General features: G+C 50.5%; 1 protein-coding gene across 1 annotated transcript; it reads left to right on the top strand.

Annotated features, from left to right (window-relative positions):
• Window positions 1-13,320: 13,320 nt before the first annotated feature.
• Window positions 13,321-14,038, top strand: LOC123141368 (zinc finger CCCH domain-containing protein 14-like). Its single transcript, XM_044560537.1, has one exon. The coding sequence runs from the start codon at window positions 13,404-13,406 to the stop codon at window positions 14,031-14,033; it is 630 nt and encodes a 209-aa protein (XP_044416472.1). The 5' UTR covers window positions 13,321-13,403; the 3' UTR covers window positions 14,034-14,038.
• Window positions 14,039-17,483: the final 3,445 nt, after the last annotated feature.

Raw genomic sequence — 17,483 nt, 5'->3', positions numbered from 1 at the left:
TGTAGGGCCACTGATGGAAATCTAGCATCCTATACTAAGCATGTAGGATTGCAGGTAAAGGTAGTAACAATAGTAGCAAGGATAGGCTATGCATCAGAATAGGATATCGAAAAGCAGTAACATGCTACACTACTCTAATGCAAGCAGTAGAGAGTAGAGTAGGCGATATCTGGTGATCAAGGGGGGGGCTTGCCTGGTTGCTCTGGCAAGTAGGAGGGGTCGTCGACTCCGTAGTCGAACTGGGCAGCAGCAGTGTCGGTCTCGTAGTCTACCGGAGAGAAGAGGGGGAAGAAACAGTAAATACAATGCAAACATAAGCATGACGATGCGTGACATGACAATGAACGGTGCTAGGTGTGTCCTAACGCGACAGTAGGTGGTACCGGCAAAAAGGGGGGAACATCCGGGAGGTATTCCCGATGTTTCGCGTTTTCGGACAGACGGACCGGAGGGGGAAAGTTGCTAGTTCGATAGGTTAGGGAGGTGTGGTGGATGAACGGACTGCGTATTCGGATTCGTCTCGTCGTTCTGAGCAACTTTCATATAGAAAACATTTTCATCCGAGTTACGGTTTAAAAGATATGAATTTTCAAAGTTTATTTGAATTTCTGGAATTATTTAATTAACAGAAAAAGGGATATGACGTCAGCATGACGTAGGAGTGACGTCAGCGGTCAACAGTCCGGGTTGACTGGTCAAACTGACAAGGGGGACCCACCTGTCATAGACAGTGGGTTAACAGAGGATTAAACTAATTAGTTTTTAGTTAATTAACTACTGGGCCCACCTGTCAGTGAGAGATTAATTAAACTAATTATTTTTATTTATAAAAACATTTCTTTTTCTTTTCTTTTTTTAATTTTTGCGGCGGGGCCCGCATGTCAGTGACTGGGCCTGCCCAGTCAGCAGTTGACTGGGTCAACCCAGTCAACTGGGCCCGTGGGGGCCACTGGCAGTGACCCAGGGGTGGCCCCAGGTGTGCCACGTCGGCGGCCGGCGCCGGAGTATCGCCGGCGACCAAACGCACGGCGGCGCGGCTCGGGAGGGGCGCGGGTTTCACGTACAGGGGGTCTCCGGGGGCGTGGCTGGGCGCGTTCGACGCGGCTCGACGTCGCGCGTCCAACGGCGGTGGTCGGAGGGGCTGGAACGGACGGGGTCGACCGCTACGGGCTCGCCGGCGGCGAGGAGCTACGGGTGCCCGATGGAAGCTACGCTAGAGCGCGCGAACGGCCGAACTAGCTAGCTAGGCGGGTGCGGCATGGTGCGGTCGGGCTAGCGGGCCAACGCCCGTGGCCATTTGGTCACCGGAGACACGCCGGCGGCGAGCTCCGCGGCGTGGCGTTCGGGCGCGCGCGGGGAAGAAGCTAGGGAGCGCGGGCGAGCTAGCGGAGAGGGGGAGGAGGTAGAGGAGCTCACAGCGGAGCCGTAGGGAGTGGCAGCGAGCTCGGGGAGGGCGCGGGGTAGCCGGAGTCGGCGACGATCGACGGCGGCCGTGCGGGGAAGACGAGCTCGGGGAGGTCGATGTAGTGGCGCTCGGCTCGTTCCCGATGGCGCAGTCGGCGTAGTCGACGGCGGGGAGTCGTTCGGGCACGTCGTCGGGGCGATCTGGGCACGGTGGCCGCGGGAACTACGGTGAACGGCGGCGAGCGCGCTCGGGCAGAGGGGAACGGAGGGGGGAGGGAGGGGGATCTGGCGGGGGAGAAGGCGCAGAGGCCGAGGGAGAGCGGGGGCGAGTGGGAGAGAGGCCCGAGGGAGCGGGGGCCGCTGGCGCCCTTATCCTCTCCGGCGTCGGTGCCGGCGAGGTGGTCGGGCGGGAGCGCGCGCCCCTGTTCCGACCCGGTCGGGGGAACAGGGAAGGGGACGCGGGGGGGGGGAGAGTGGGCTGGGGCGACTGGGCCGGGGGGTTCGGGGGTGGCGGCCCAGTTTGGGCCGGGGTGCAGTGGGGGGAACGGGCCTTCTCTTTTTTTTTCTTTTTCTGTTTTGTTTTCTGTTTTCTCTTATTTGTTTATTTCCTTTTCTGTTTTATTTCATTTAAAAGTATTTAGACATTTTATAAAAATGTGTTTTCTCCACCATAATTACCAGTGTAATATTTGGCACCCACTGAACATTTCTGTTTGAATTTTTGAAAACTTTTATTTTCCACTTTAATTATGTTTGAAATTTGAACTAGGAGTTAGAAAAGGAAGGTGATTCAAATGTGATCAAGCCCTGTTTAGCAACATGATTAGCTTAATCACAGGGAGTTACTGTAGCATGATTCCCAGGGTGTTACAAATCTCCTCCACTATAAGAAATCTCGTCCCGAGATTTAGGAGGTAGAAGGAAACAGTGCGGGGTATTCTTCGCGCAGACGATCCTCTCGTTCCCAGGTGGCCTCATCTTCAGAATGGTGCGACCACTGGACTTTGAGAAACTTGATCGCCTTCTGACGTGTGCGGCGTTCAGCTTGGTCGAGAATGCGGACCGGATGCTCCTTATAGGAGAGGTCTTGCTGCAATTCGAGCACTTCGTGATCCACAGCTCGGATTGGATCCTTGAAGCAATGGCGGAGCTGTGACACATGGAACACATCGTGAACCTGAGAAAGGTTCGGCGGTAGTTCCAGTTGGTATGCCACTTTTCCACGCCTTTCGAGAATAGTGAATGGGCCAATATAGCGAGGAGCTAGTTTGCCCTTGATCCCGAAGCGGTGAGCACCCTTCATAGGTGTGACTCGAAGATAAGCCTTTTCGCCAGGTTGATAGACCATGTCTTTATGATGACGGTCATACTGACTCTTCTGACGTGACTGAGCAGTCTTGAGATTCTCGCGAATAATGCGGACTTGTTCTTCGGCATCTTGGATAATATCCGGACCGAAGAGTGGACGTTCCCCAGTTTCTGACCAGTTCAGAGGGGTTCGGCACTTTCGTCCATATAACACTTCGAAGGGGGCCATCTTCAGACTAGCTTGATAGCTATTATTATAAGAGAACTCAGCATACGGGAGAGATTCCTCCCATTTCTTGCCGAAGGAAATAACGCAAGCTCGAAGCATGTCTTCGAGAACTTGATTGACGCGTTCAACTTGTCCTTGCGATTGAGGATGAAACGCAGTACTGAATGACAGATGAGTTCCCATTGCTTCTTGGAAACTTGCCCAGAATCTTGAAGTGAATAAGCTGCCACGGTCTGAACTGATAACCAATGGAATACCGTGGAGTGAAACAATCCTGGACATATAGAGCGTTGCCAACTGGCTAGCAGTGATCGTTTCTTTGACTGCCAGGAAATGTGCAACTTTGGAAAGCCGGTCAATGACGACAAGAATAGCATCATTACCTTTCTGCGATTTGGGAAATCCAGTGACGAAGTCCATCTCAACATGGTCCCATTTCCATTCAGGAATAGAGATAGGTTGCAGAGTTCCAGCAGGCCTTTGATGTTCTGCTTTGATACGACGGCAAACGTCACACTCAGCACCATAACGAGCAATGTCTTGCTTCATATTAGTCCACCAGAATCTCTGACGGATATCTTGGTACATCTTTGTACTACCAGGATGGATACAAGAGGCGTATCATGAGCTTCTTTCATAACTTCCTGTGTCATATCCAGGTTTTTCTCTGCACATGGCACCACTAGGCGGCCCTTGAAGTATAGGGTGCCATCTTCAGAAATGGTGAAGAATGAGGGCTTTCCTTCTGCGAGGTAGCGCTTAATCTTGTCGGCTTCAGAGTCATACTTCTGTAGCCTTTTGATGCTGTCCTCGAGATCTGGTTTAGCAACTAGGGTATTGAGGGAACCCTGGGTAACAACACGGAGGTTCATCTTGCGGAACTCCTTAGGAGGGGGAGCGAGTGCACCCCGAGGAACAATATGGAGGTTCAGCTTCCTGAATTCTTCAACAAGTGAGGGCTGAACTTTATGAACCTGGAGGTGGTTGCAGTAAGACTTGCGGCTCAAGGCATCAGCCATTACATTAGCCTTGCCTGGAGTATAGGAAATACCCAAGTCAAAGTCTGCAACGAGCTCCATCCATCTCTGTTGACGGAGGTTCAGATCTGGCTGAGTAAACAGATACTTAAGACTTTGGTGGTCAGTGAAGATCTCGCAACGATTACCGAGAAGGTAATGTCGCCACTGCTTCAGCGCATGAATGACAGCAGCAAGTTCGAGGTCGTGAACTGGGTAGTTCTCTTCGTGAGGGCGCAATTGTCGAGAGGCATAAGCAATCACTTTGCGGTCTTGCATTAGGACACAGCCTAATCCTTGACGGGAAGCGTCGCAGTAAATGACAAAGTCCTTCTTAGTATCAGGTGGAGCTAGAACTGGGGCAGAAGTCAACTTGTCTTTGAGTGCCTGGAAACTTTCCTGACATTTGTCTGTCCATTGGAACTTGACGCCCTTATGCAACAGGTTAGTCAGAGGCCTGGCGATCTTGGAGAAGTTCTCGACAAATCGACGGCAATAGCTGGCGAGACCGAGAAAACTTCTGACTTGCTTAACGTTCTTGGGAGGGGTCCAATCAAGAATAGCCTGAACTCGCTCGGGGTTGACGGCAATACCATCCTTAGAGATGACATGCCCAAGATAGGTTACTTCGGGTAGCCAGAATTCACATTTAGAGAACTTGGCATATAGTTGATGTTCTCGTAGCTTTTCCAGCACAAGACGAAGATGTTCAGCATGTTCTTCTTCGTTCTTGGAAAATATCAGGATATCATCCAGATAAACCACGACGAACTTGTCGAGGTAATCCATGAATATGTAGTTCATCAGACGAGAGAAGGTGGCTGGAGCATTGGTTAAACCGAAAGACATGACGGTGTACTCGTATGAACCATAGCGAGTCACGAAGGCGGTCTTTGGGATATCCTCTTCGCGAACACGGATCTGGTGGTAGCCCAACCTCAAGTCGAGCTTAGAGAACACTGACGAACCCGCCAGTTGATCATACAGATCATTGATCCGAGGAAGAGGGTATTTATTCTGAATGGTAGCTTGGTTTATAGGACGGTAGTCTTGAACTAACCGGTTTGTCCCATCCTTCTTCTTGACAAAGAGAGAAGGTGCTCCCCAAGGAGAGCAACTTGGGCGAATGAATCCTTTGCGAAGAGACTTGTCGATTTCCTCCTTAAGCTCAAGGAGTTCATGCGGCGGCATTTTGTAGGGTCGCTTGGCTATAGGAGTGGTGCCTGGTTTCAAGTCGATGATGAATTCGACAGCTCTAGCAGGGGGAATCCCTGGAAGTTCTTCAGGGAAGACGTCGAGGAATTCACGCACGACGGGAATATTTTCAATGCCCTCGAGTGGTGCAGCGTTCAATGCATTCAATGCATAGAGCCTTGCCTCGGCATTTTGCACCAGATGAGCTTGGTAAGCAACTATTTCATCTGAAGGGTGTAGCAGATGGACGGTTTTAGTGGCGCAAACTATAGAAGCAGTATGCGCTTTCAACCAATCCATACCCAAGATGAGGTCGATGTTAGACGTCTTCAGGATAATGGGAGAGGCATAGAATTCCAGCCCTTCGATTTCCACGGGGACATCGATGCCAACCAAGGAGGTTTGACACTGTCCCACGGGGGTTTTGACCAATACAGAGGTGTTCATCTCCTCACATTTAACGTCGTGCTTGTATGCAAAATCTTCTGACATGAATGAATGCGATGCACCTGTATCAAATAAAACGGATGCTGGTACTGAATTTACGAGGAGTGTACCCATCACAGTAGCAGGCTGGTCTTGAGCTTCGTTGAGATCAACGTGGTTGGCATGAGCACGACCATAAGACTTAGCATTGTTGTTGCGGGGCTGATTGTTACCACGGCCAGTTGCTGGAAGGGCCAGTTGATTCTGGTTCTGGTTGCATTCTTTAGCACGGTGCCCTGGTTGACCACACCTGAAGCACAAGCCATTATTCGGAGTGGGAACAGGAGCTTGGGATGGTGGAGCTGGAAGTCTTGACTGCCTGGACGGTGGTGTAGGCAGACGAGGGGCAGCATAGGTCTGCTTTGGGGCAGAAGCATTTGGACGATACATGCTGTTCGGGATCCATATCTTACGCTTCTGTGAGGGCGGGCCCGAAGATGAGCCCGTGTCACGGTTGCGCCTGTGTAGAGCTCTGGTATTCCTGCAGACCAGTTTCGACATTGATGGCCTTGTTCACCAAGGTGGCGAAATCAGCAAAGTCATGCACTAGAAGTGCGAGCTTGATGTCAGCTTGAAGGCCATCACGGAACTTCTCCTGTCTGCGTGCATCAGTTGCAATGTCTTCTTCAGCATAGCGGGACAAGTCCAGAAACTCCCGCTGATAAGCTTCGACAGTTTTGTTGCCTTGGGTGAGGTTGCGGAACTCACGCTTCTTCCGGTCCATGACTCCCTGAGGAATGAAGCGGGCACGGAAAGCAGCTTGGAAGTCTGGCCAGGTGATGATTGTTCCAGCTGGCAGAGTACGCCTGTGGCTGTCCCACCATTGAGCTGCGGGTCCCTTCAAGAAGAAGGAAGCAAAATTGACATAGCTGGCAGGGGCTACATCAGCAGACTCCAACTCATAGGTGATGTCACGGAGCCAGTCATCAGCATCCAGAGGCTGAGTTGAGCTGCGGTAGATGGTTGGGTTGAGGCGTATGAAATCTTGAAGAGTCACTTGGGCTGGCTGTTGGTTCATATTGGGGCGAGGAAACTGAGCCATCATATTTTCCATGAATTGGCGGTTCAGTTCAAACTGTTGGATCATACCAGCCATGTACTCAGGTGGTGGTGGGGCATCGCCACCACGACCACGACCACCTGGTCTAACCATCCTGCTAATATATAACAGGGGTAGTTCAGCATTGAGAAAATTTGCAATGACAAGAATCATTCATGATGAAACATGCATAATGAAAGGAGCACGATAGCTACTACATAGTAGTCGGCATAACTTACAAAAGGGGTCATGCATAGAGTTCAGTACATAGAGTTCAGTACATAGACTAAAACATCATAGGCGGCACACAGGCTCGCGGCGACTGCAACTAATACTACAATCAAGCCTACATCAGTCCCAAGAGGTACTGTGGAGGTAATCGTAGCCCGACAGCTGGTAGTGAGGCAACGGATAGTCCTCCACGTCAGCAGACTGGGGGCCGCGGATACTCAGGTGTAGAGCCCGACGCTCAGGTGGCAGAAGAGGACCAAGTGCGGGAGAGTAGCCTCCCACCTCTGGCCAACCGACACCGTGGGGCATCACGGTCCTGGCTGGGTAGATCGCAGCACGCGGTACCTGTCCAGACCGGACAAAGGGGTGCAGCAGCGTCAGAGCACGGTAAAGGTGCTGACGGGTGGTGTACATCTCGTGGCGAAGAGCTCGGTTAGCTCGATCCAGCCCATCAGCATGCAGAACCAGGTGCTGATGGTAGAAGGGCTCCCGGGTGACAGTGGAGTAGGCAGCAGTATAGTATCCCTCCGCACCAACATCAGAGGCGATAGCAATGTGCCTGAAAGGGGAGGTGTCCAACTCCCGATACTCTCCACGAAGACGTGTCAGAGCAGCATAGGCTGCATCGTGGACAGCCATATCGATGGTCACACCAACACCATGTGCGGTGTGCAGCACAGTAGTGGAGTCGTACTCCCGAGAGTAGAGGTGGACGATGGCACGGTACTGCTCCTGGTTAAAGTCCTGGAACTCCTCGTAGACGGTGAACTCAGGGTGCCAGCGATAACCCAGATAGGTCATCATCTCAGCTAGCACCGCAGGTGATCCCGAGGCACCAATGGCCATCGTGTGGCGAACAACCTGCCTCGTGGGTTCCATCTGAAAGCAAAGACGTTTCAAAGGAGTCAAATGACAGTGTGTGAATTGTTCAAAATACTATTCTAAGAAACAACTATGGCTTATCCATCTTTGGGGTGAACGCGGTCACGGGATCCTAGTGTTAGAGTTAGTAAATTCGTTTAACCCGAGTAGAAGAGAGTTCAGAGTCCCAGAGTAAAGGTCGAGGAGTAAAAGATCCTAGTACCACCCAATGGCGACGTGGGCCCGTAAGACGCACAGCCATGTTAGTAAAAGTTTTGCAATGTCTAGACTCGACTTCGGCCAAGGAGTGTGGAAGGGGGATTCCTACAGGCAGTCGGCTCTGATACCAACTTGTGACGCCCCCGATTTGACCGTACACTAATCATGCACGCAAATGTGTACGATCACGATCAGGGACTCACGGGAAGATATCACAACACAACTCTACAACATAAATAAGTCATACAAGCATTATAATACAAGCCAGGGGCCTCGAGGGCTCGAATACAAGTGCTCGATCATAGACGAGTCAGCGGAAGCAACAATATCTGAGTACAGACATAAGTTAAACAAGTTTGCCTTAAGAAGGCTAGCACAAAAGTAGCAACGATCGAAAAGGCAAGGCCTCCTGCCTGGGACCTCCTAACTACTCCTGGTCGTCGTCAGCGGCCTGCACGTAGTAGTAGGCACCTCCAGTGTCGTAGGTGTCGTCGTCGACGGTGGCGTCTGGCTCCTGAACTCCAACATCTGATTGCGACAATCCGGTATAGAAAGGGGAAAAGAGGGAGAAAAGCAACCGTGAGTACTCATCCAAAGTACTCGCAAGCAAGGAGCTACACTACATATGCATGGGTATATGTGTAAAGAGGCATATCAGTGGACTGAACTGCAGAATGCCGGAATAAGAGGGGGATAGCTAGTCCTGTCGAAGACTACGCTTCTGGACATCTCCATCTTGCAGCATGTAGAAGAGAGTAGATTGAAGTCCTCCAAGTAGCATCGCATAGCATAATCCTACCCGGCAATCCCCTCCTCGTCGCCCTGTTAGAGAGCGATCACCGGGTTGTATCTGGCACTTGGAAGGGTGTATTTTATTCAGTATCCAGTTCTAGTTGTCATAAGCTCAAGGTACAACTCCGGGTCGTCCTTTTACCGAGGGACACGGCTATTCGAATAGATAAACTTCCCTGCAGGGGTGCACCACATAACCCAACACGCTCGATCCCATTTGGCCGGACACACTTTTCTGGGTCATGCCCGGCCTCGTAAGATCAACACGTCGCAGCCCCACCTAGGCTCAACAGAGAGGTCAGCACGCCGGTCTAAACCTATGCGCGCAGGGGTCTGGGCCCATCGCCCTATGCACACCTGCACGTTGCGTACGCGGCCGGAAGCAGACCTAGCCTAGTGGCGTTCCAGTCCAATCCGGCGCGCGCCACTCAGTCGCTGACGTCAAAAGAGCTTCGGCTGATACCACGACGTCGGGATACCCATAACTACTCCCACGTAGATGGTTAGTGCGTATAGACCAAATGGCCAGACTCAGATCAAATACCAAGATCTCGTTAAGCGTGTTAAGTATCCGCGAACGCCGACCAGGGCCAGGCCCACCTCTCACCTAGGCGGTCTCAACCTGCCCTGTCGCTCCGCCACAAAGATCCACTTGCGGGTACTCCTACGAGCCGACCCGACTTTAGTCATCACATGTGTCATGTATATAGTATATAAGTATATGCCCGTGATCACCGCCCAGGTGATCACGGCCCGATAGTATAGCACAGCAGACGGACAAGAATGTAGGGCCACTGATGGAAATCTAGCATCCTAGACTAAGCATGTAGGATTGCAGGTAAAGGTAACAACAGTAGTAGCAAGGATAGGCTATGCATCAGAATAGGATATCGAAAGCAGTAACATGCTACACTACTCTAATGCAAGCAGTAGAGAGTAGAGTAGGCGATATCTGGTGATCAAGGGGGGGGCTTGCCTGGTTGCTCTGGCAAGTAGGAGGGGTCGTCGACTCCGTAGTCGAACTGGGCAGCAGCAGTGTCGGTCTCGTAGTCTACCGGAGAGAAGAGGGGGAAGAAACAGTAAATACAATGCAAACATAAGCATGACGATGCGTGACATGACAATGAGCGGTGCTAGGGGTGTCCTAACGCGACAGTAGGTGGTACCGGTGAAGGGGGGGAACATCCGGGAGGTATTCCCGATGTTTCGCGTTTTCGGACAGACGGACCGGAGGGGGAAAGTTGCTAGTTCGATAGGTTAGGGAGGTGTGGTGGATGAACGGACTGCGTATTCGGATTCGTCTCGTCGTTCTGAGCAACTTTCATATAGAAAACATTTTCATCCGAGTTACGGTTTAAAAGATATGAATTTTCAAAGTTTATTTGAATTTCTGGAATTATTTAATTAACAGAAAAAGGGATATGACGTCAGCATGACGTAGGAGTGACGTCAGCGGTCAACAGTCCGGGTTGACTGGTCAAACTGACAAGGGGGACCCACCTGTCATAGACAGTGGGTTAACAGAGGATTAAACTAATTAGTTTTTAGTTAATTAACTACTGGGCCCACCTGTCAGTGAGAGATTAATTAAACTAATTATTTTATTTATAAAACATTTTCTTTTCTTTTCTTTTTTTAATTTTTGCGGCGGGGCCCGCATGTCAGTGACTGGGCCTGCCCAGTCAGCAGTTGACTGGGTCAACCCAGTCAACTGGGCCCGTGGGGGCCACTGGCAGTGACCCAGGGGTGGCCCCAGGTGTGCCACGTCGGCGGCCGGCGCCGGAGTATCGCCGGCGACCAAACGCACGGCGGCGCGGCTCGGGAGGGGCGCGGGTTTCACGTACAGGGGGTCTCCGGGGGCGTGGCTGGGCGCGTTCGACGCGGCTCGACGTCGCGCGTCCAACGGCGGTGGTCGGAGGGGCTGGAACGGCCGGGGTCGACCGCTACGGGCTCGCCGGCGGCGAGGAGCTACGGGTGCCCGACGGAAGCTACGCTAGAGCGCGCGAACGGCCGAACTAGCTAGCTAGGCGGGTGCGGCATGGTGCGGTCGGGCTAGCGGGCCAACGCCCGTGACCATTTGGTCACCGGAGACACGCCGGCGGCGAGCTCCGCGGCGTGGCGTTCGGGCGCGCGCGGGGAAGAAGCTAGGGAGCGCGGGCGAGCTAGCGGAGAGGGGGAGGAGGTAGAGGAGCTCACAGCGGAGCCGTAGGGAGTGGCAGCGAGCTCGGGGAGGGCGCGGGGTAGCCGGAGTCGGCGACGATCGACGGCGGCCGTGCGGGGAAGACGAGCTCGGGGAGGTCGATGTAGTGGCGCTCGGCTCGTTCCCGATGGCGCAGTCGGCGTAGTCGACGGCGGGGAGTCGTTCGGGCACGTCGTCGGGGCGATCTGGGCACGGTGGCCGCGGGAACTACGGTGAACGGCGGCGAGCGCGCTCGGGCAGAGGGGAACGGAGGGGAGAGGGAGGGGGATCTGGCGGGGGAGAAGGCGCAGAGGCCGAGGGAGAGCGGGGGCGAGTGGGAGAGAGGCCCGAGGGAGCGGGGGCCGCTGGCGCCCTTATCCTCTCCGGCGTCGGTGCCGGCGAGGTGGTCGGGCGGGAGCGCGCGCCCCTGTTCCGACCCGGTCGGGGGAACAGGGAAGGGGACGGGGGGGGAGAGTGGGCTGGGGCGACTGGGCCGGGGGGTTCGGGGGTGGCGGCCCAGTTTGGGCCGGGGTGCAGTGGGGGGAACGGGCCTTCTCTTTTTTTTCTTTTTCTGTTTTGTTTTTTGTTTTCTCTTATTTGTTTATTTCCTTTTCTGTTTTATTTCATTTAAAAGTATTTAGACATTTTATAAAAATGTGTTTTCTCCACCATAATTACCAGTGTAATATTTGGCACCCACTGAACATTTCTGTTTGAATTTTTGAAAACTTTTATTTTCCACTTTAATTATGTTTGAAATTTGAACTAGGAGTTAGAAAAGGAAGGTGATTCAAATGTGATCAAGCCCTGTTTAGCAACATGATTAGCTTAATCACAGGGAGTTACTGTAGCATGATTCCCAGGGTGTTACACTGAACCTAACTGAACTTCAGACTAAAGAAGTACAATTTACTTGGCTTTACATATGAAGAAGCAGAAAAAGAACCAGACTAACTGAACCTAACTGAACTTAAACACACAAAAACAGTATGATCTGCCACACTCTCCAGCACCTTACAACTGCATGAAAAAACACACAAAAACACCTCCAATCTATTGGCTGCTTGAACAATAAGGACACGAGATATGAGGTATATCACCAACAAGAACTTTGGCAGTATGATCTGCCACACCGACATTGCCGATCGACATGCGTGAGCGAGAGACACTATTTTTTTCTTGAATACGCACGAGTGTGCGTATCATTCATTAAGCGAGAGACATTATTGTGCATTCAACATGCAAAAAAAACATAAAAAATATAAACTATGGACGCAATTCTCTGCTTCAAACTACTAATCAGATATTTAGTAACAAAGAAAAAGAACGGTACCTCATCTTGCGGGGGAATTATGGACATACAAAAATCCTATCTACTCTACTGGATACATGGGCACAGTAACACATTCATACATTGCAGCAGACATGCACTTAGCTTGGGCGAGGACCTCATGTTGCTGACTCACAACAAGCCCCTGGACTAAAATCTATTTTCAGACTAAGAAGCTAACAAAAAAATTGAAATTAAAAAGACTAAAAATTGAGGTTAACTTGGCGTTAGGTCTGCACCACCTAACAAAAAAGGCCTAGCAGCCGCTTACTCTGGCCGCCCCCTTTGAGACACTACAAAAATACAACTTGAACTTGTTCGTACAAACTACCACCTCCAAAATCAATCCTCCAATCTGTTGATTGCTTGAACAAGTAAGGATACAAAAAAATGCCTATAAATCCTGGAGTCCATCGTAGACTTGAATCTACTAATCTACACTCGATCCACTAACAAAACTACCCCCCCCCCCCCAATCCCCTACAGATCTACGGTGTAGCATCAGCAAAAACAAGACAGAAAGAAGGACCCCAATCCCCTACAGATCTACGGTGTAGCATCAGCAAAAACAAGACAGAAAGAAGGATGGAGAAGAAAAATTAGGGGGGAACTCACTGCATCAGCAGCGCCGGCCATTCCCCTCTCTTGTCCTCTGGTTCGTCTTCTGATTTGATATTGGGGAATGGAGAGAGACGATGTGGATTGAGCTCTGACTGCCCGTTCACCTCTTCTTAATCACCATGGGGCGGCCGCTTCCACTTCTCAAAAAACAAAACAACAAACAAAAGCCCACACAGAAAAACAGCCCAGCCCACTAAAAAAGCAAACGCTCGCGCGGGATCGCGGTTCCACAAGAAGAAAAGGAAAATGGGCCGGTCCACGCCTTACACAGGCCGAAACAAGGGACAAACAGCCTCAGCGCGAATCTACACGCTGCTCAACATCGGACAGCTGAGCAATCGACTGAGACTTCCCCAAGTCTCAGTCGACTGATTTTTAGCGGATCCGATGAAGTAATTAGATTTCATGAGAACTGATGTCAGCGTGAACACGTACAAGCTCTTGTCCCGTTGCTTTAATTTCCCGGTTCAGTAGAGTTCATCCGCGTGATATTCATGTTGCCATCGTGCAGTACTGCAGGTTGCCGCTTTGGTGAGGATTGCCTCTTCACCCACGACTTCCCTGGCGGCTACCAGGCCGTCGCAAACCTGGGCAGCCTGGGCGGTGAAGCTCCTTCGCAAGGCGAGAAGGAACTTTCCGAGCATCTGCCCCAGGACAACTCAGCGCCACCACACATAGAGCAAGGGACCGCTGGTCGCCACGCACCTCCACTGGCGCCCAACCCCGGCAAGGCAGCTCCGGCGGGTTTCGGCGCTCCGGCGACGGCCAGGATCACCGTGGACGCGTCCCTTGCAGGCGCCGTCATCGGGCGTGGCGGAGCGACCATAAGGCAGATATCCCGGATCACCGGCGCCAGGCTGTGCATCCGTGACCACGAGTGCGACGCCGGATTGAAGAACGTGGAGCTGGAGGGCACGCCCGATCAGATCAGGCACGCCAGCGCTATGGTCTGGGAGCATCTCCCGGTGCCGGGCGGAGGGCGATATAACGGCGTCAAGGCCAGGCTGTGCGCGCACTTCGCCAGAGGGTCCTGCACCTATGGCGACGGCTGCCGCTTCGCCCACAGCGAGAGCGAGCTCCGCAGGCCGGCTCCTGCTGCTCCTAGAGATCCGTGTGGTTGGTAGCGATCCATCGACCGCGTCAGTGTAACTCACATGGGATTATGCCGTCCAGTTGATTTCATAATGCATTTTAGTCATGACTTTTATCAGCATGTTTTTTTTTGTGAACAAGCATGTTCTGTTTTCAGTACTGTAATTCATTTTCTCGAGTATCTGTACTATAAAAAATTGAGAGGTTTTAGGGTACATTGTAGTACTACCGAGTATTAAGTTGATCCAATCGTTAATATGATTTCTCTCAGAAATTGGTCCGATGCTAACTTGGTAACGTGGATTTATGCTTTCATGTGAATTCAAATAAATCAAAGGTGCAGATGCAGGCCTCCCTCATCCAGGACGTGTGCAGCTAGCCTTCGGCCGGCCACCAGGTCCTCCGTCGCGCACTGGAGCGCCTCTCCAGCATCTCGATGCCGCCTCCGCTAGCCGCAGACCCATGCCTATTGACAAACCTATTGAGCCTGGCGTGAGAGCAACCCCAATGATTTGGCTAATTTGATCTTTTTATTGTTTCGAGATTTGAAGCAGCATTGATCGAAGTGTTGAGGAGATCGATTTGCTGCCCAATAGCGGGCCAACAACCTAGATTGAGGATTTGTAGCAGCAGACCAACAACGTCCAAAGTGAACCAACGAATCCTGAAATTCTAATATACTCTCTTCGGCTTGCTTTTGGTGAAAACGGTTGCAGGATTTATAATAATTAACTACCCCAAATGCCCTTGAAGCCTGGATATACTATCAGAATTCTTCTGTAATATTGCCTAATCTAGACCGTTGGTTGGGAAAAATGAATGGTCCTAGGTAATTTGATGTACATAATCACATAACTCAGGGTGATGCTCTTACCAAAAAAGACTAGACTACTGTAGCGGCGTGGAACAACCATGAAAGGCCCGCGCCTCATGCCAAGTCGCGGCATCACCATCGCCTGGTGGCTTGCCCTCTACGTGATAAATTTGAGCAATGCCCAAAGGACGACCATAACGACGACGATGGTGGCTAGTAGGAGCCTGTCGATTTTCAGAACTTGCTGGCCCTTGAAGAAATGTGCAACTGTCAACCAAGGGAGAAGGTGGAAACAACGTGCTCTGGAACAGTGAAGGTGAGAAGCCGTGGATGCGGGAAAGATGTAAAATGACTCAAAAAAATTCCCATCTAAGCCCTCCCATAAATAAGTTCTTCTCAAACATGGGGGTGGGGGCATTGCCCCCTCGATTAAATATTTCGGGCTCTGCCACCATGTTAGTATGTTATATTCATGTTGTAAACATTTACCTTTAGGTTGAATGTGATACAGTACTATTCTAATATATTATAATTTTATTTTGGATATGTTCATTGCTAAAGAATTCTACAGCAATCCGCGGGGCGTTATCCGAACAAGCAATATGCCATATGCTTGTTCCCGAATTTTTGCCGTCCATCTGGGGTGATGTCCAATCAACCTACTCCACCATGTTCTCAGCCATGCAACGTATTCCGTGGTCATGTGATATTCTGTTTTGTGTATATGAAGCCGTACCACAACAATTGTGAGGTCGTAGCCTATAGATTCTCCTGTCAACAAGTCCTTTGGGCCCATGTCCTTCAAATTCGTCGCAAGTACTGCACCGCTCATTAGCTATGCTAGTCTAGGCACAAAATCTGCTACGCATAACGTTTGAGGCTGCTATTTAAGAAATGACACACATATGTTTAATCTGGGCGGTAATTATCTCGTAGTATCATGAACATTTTTTTGGGGGAATTACACCATAAAGTTATGCGGAAAAGATCCATGAATGGCTCCGCACCAAGATTCACTCTTGAATCATGAATTAATCTGCAAATCTGGGTGCGGTCGTGTGGGGATGGGGGTCGTGGTGGTTCATGGTGATGAGGCTGCCGAAGGGGATTGGGATTTTGAATTGTATCCCGCTCGGGTGACGAGACATGGCCCGTAGGTGAGTACGCGGTAGGTGCAGGAGTAGATAGGTCGGCAAGTACAACGTGACTATATTCGTTTTGTATGGCGCTGAGAAAACTGGAATAGCCATATACGGGTGGGGCCATGTGGGGCAGGCTTGCGCTGATCCTCGAGATTCAGCGACAGCAACCTTGCGTTTCGCGCAACCAGTGGCATATTCGCTCTATGTATTTTCTAGATTGCCACCATGTGGACTACTCACATGGCAAAACTAAGGTTTTTTTTGTTTTTCTACAATTGACATAGTAAATTTAAGACAACAAACATTTTTTGAGGGGGGGGGGGGGGGGGGCATTGGCCCCTGGGTTAAATATCTCGGCTTCTAATGTGAGGTTAGGTTGAATGTGATATAGTACAACTCTAATATATTATATTTTAATTTTAATAAGTTCATTGCTAAAAAAATTCCACACCAACCCGCGGGGCGTTATCTAGTTTACAAAAAATTGCATGTCACTTATGCGAGGGATGTGGATTTTTCCTGACTGATTGTATGGACAACCCGAATCTTTGTCGTCCATCTAGGGTGATGTCCAATCAACCTATCCACTATGTTGTCAGCCATGCAGTGTATTCCCTGGTCATGTGATATTCTGTTGTGTGTATATGGAGCCATATCACAAAAATTGTGGTGCTTGGCCTATAGATTCTCCTGACAACCAGTACTTTGAGCCCATGTCCTTTAGATTCGTTGAAATTACTGCACTGCTCATCAAAACAAACCTATATAGGGCTACCAGAAAGCTGAGGCATGGTGGCGAGATCGACGATTCCGAGAGGTAGAGATGCCGCGTGTTCCGAAAGGCGAAAGTCAGGGATCATGGTCGTCCGAGGGTGCGTCACAGTCGACTGAGGGATGGATTTTATGGTTGGCGGAGGGAGAGAGTTTACGTCTGGCGGTGGGTGCTTGGTGGTCGGCGTAGGGCAAGTATCCATCGCACCAGAAGATCGAAGACAAATTGATCGTGGGTGGATTGATGGATTAGGAACCTAGTTAGAGAATAGATGGAGGGAGTTATCTGCTAATAGGCATTTAAGTGGAAGGTTAAAATCCCACCTTGAATCTGTGTCGTTTATTCTTAATCCAATGTCCCGTGATGTAACTTTTCAGATTTTCACCGAATGCCCATTTTCACCGGATATAAGTTGCCCATGCGACTCTTTTCATAAATTACGTTTCATTACTGACATGCCAACTAAATAAACTTTAATTAGAGCTTTTGGTGTATAGTTTTGTAGCATGGTGAACTTGTGCCCTCCCAAATTTAGGTCCACATGCAAATTAAGTCCAGTTTCCTTCTTTTGCCATGCCAACTTAAATATAGAGTTTCTTGTAGCATGGCAACTTTGTTGTATATAACATGTGTCCATGGCAAATTTGTTGTACATAACATGACAACTTTTTCATGAATTTGTCATTTAACTAGCACAAATTTTACTTTCATTTGCCATGTCACAAAGACAAATCTACCTATATTTCCCAAGGTA

Source organism: Triticum aestivum, chromosome 6D (genome assembly GCF_018294505.1).
Source record: "Triticum aestivum cultivar Chinese Spring chromosome 6D, IWGSC CS RefSeq v2.1, whole genome shotgun sequence".
Lineage (NCBI taxonomy): Eukaryota > Viridiplantae > Streptophyta > Magnoliopsida > Poales > Poaceae > Triticum > Triticum aestivum.
The sequence above is the reverse complement of the archived record's forward strand: the minus strand, read 5'-3'. Positions and strand labels throughout refer to the sequence as shown.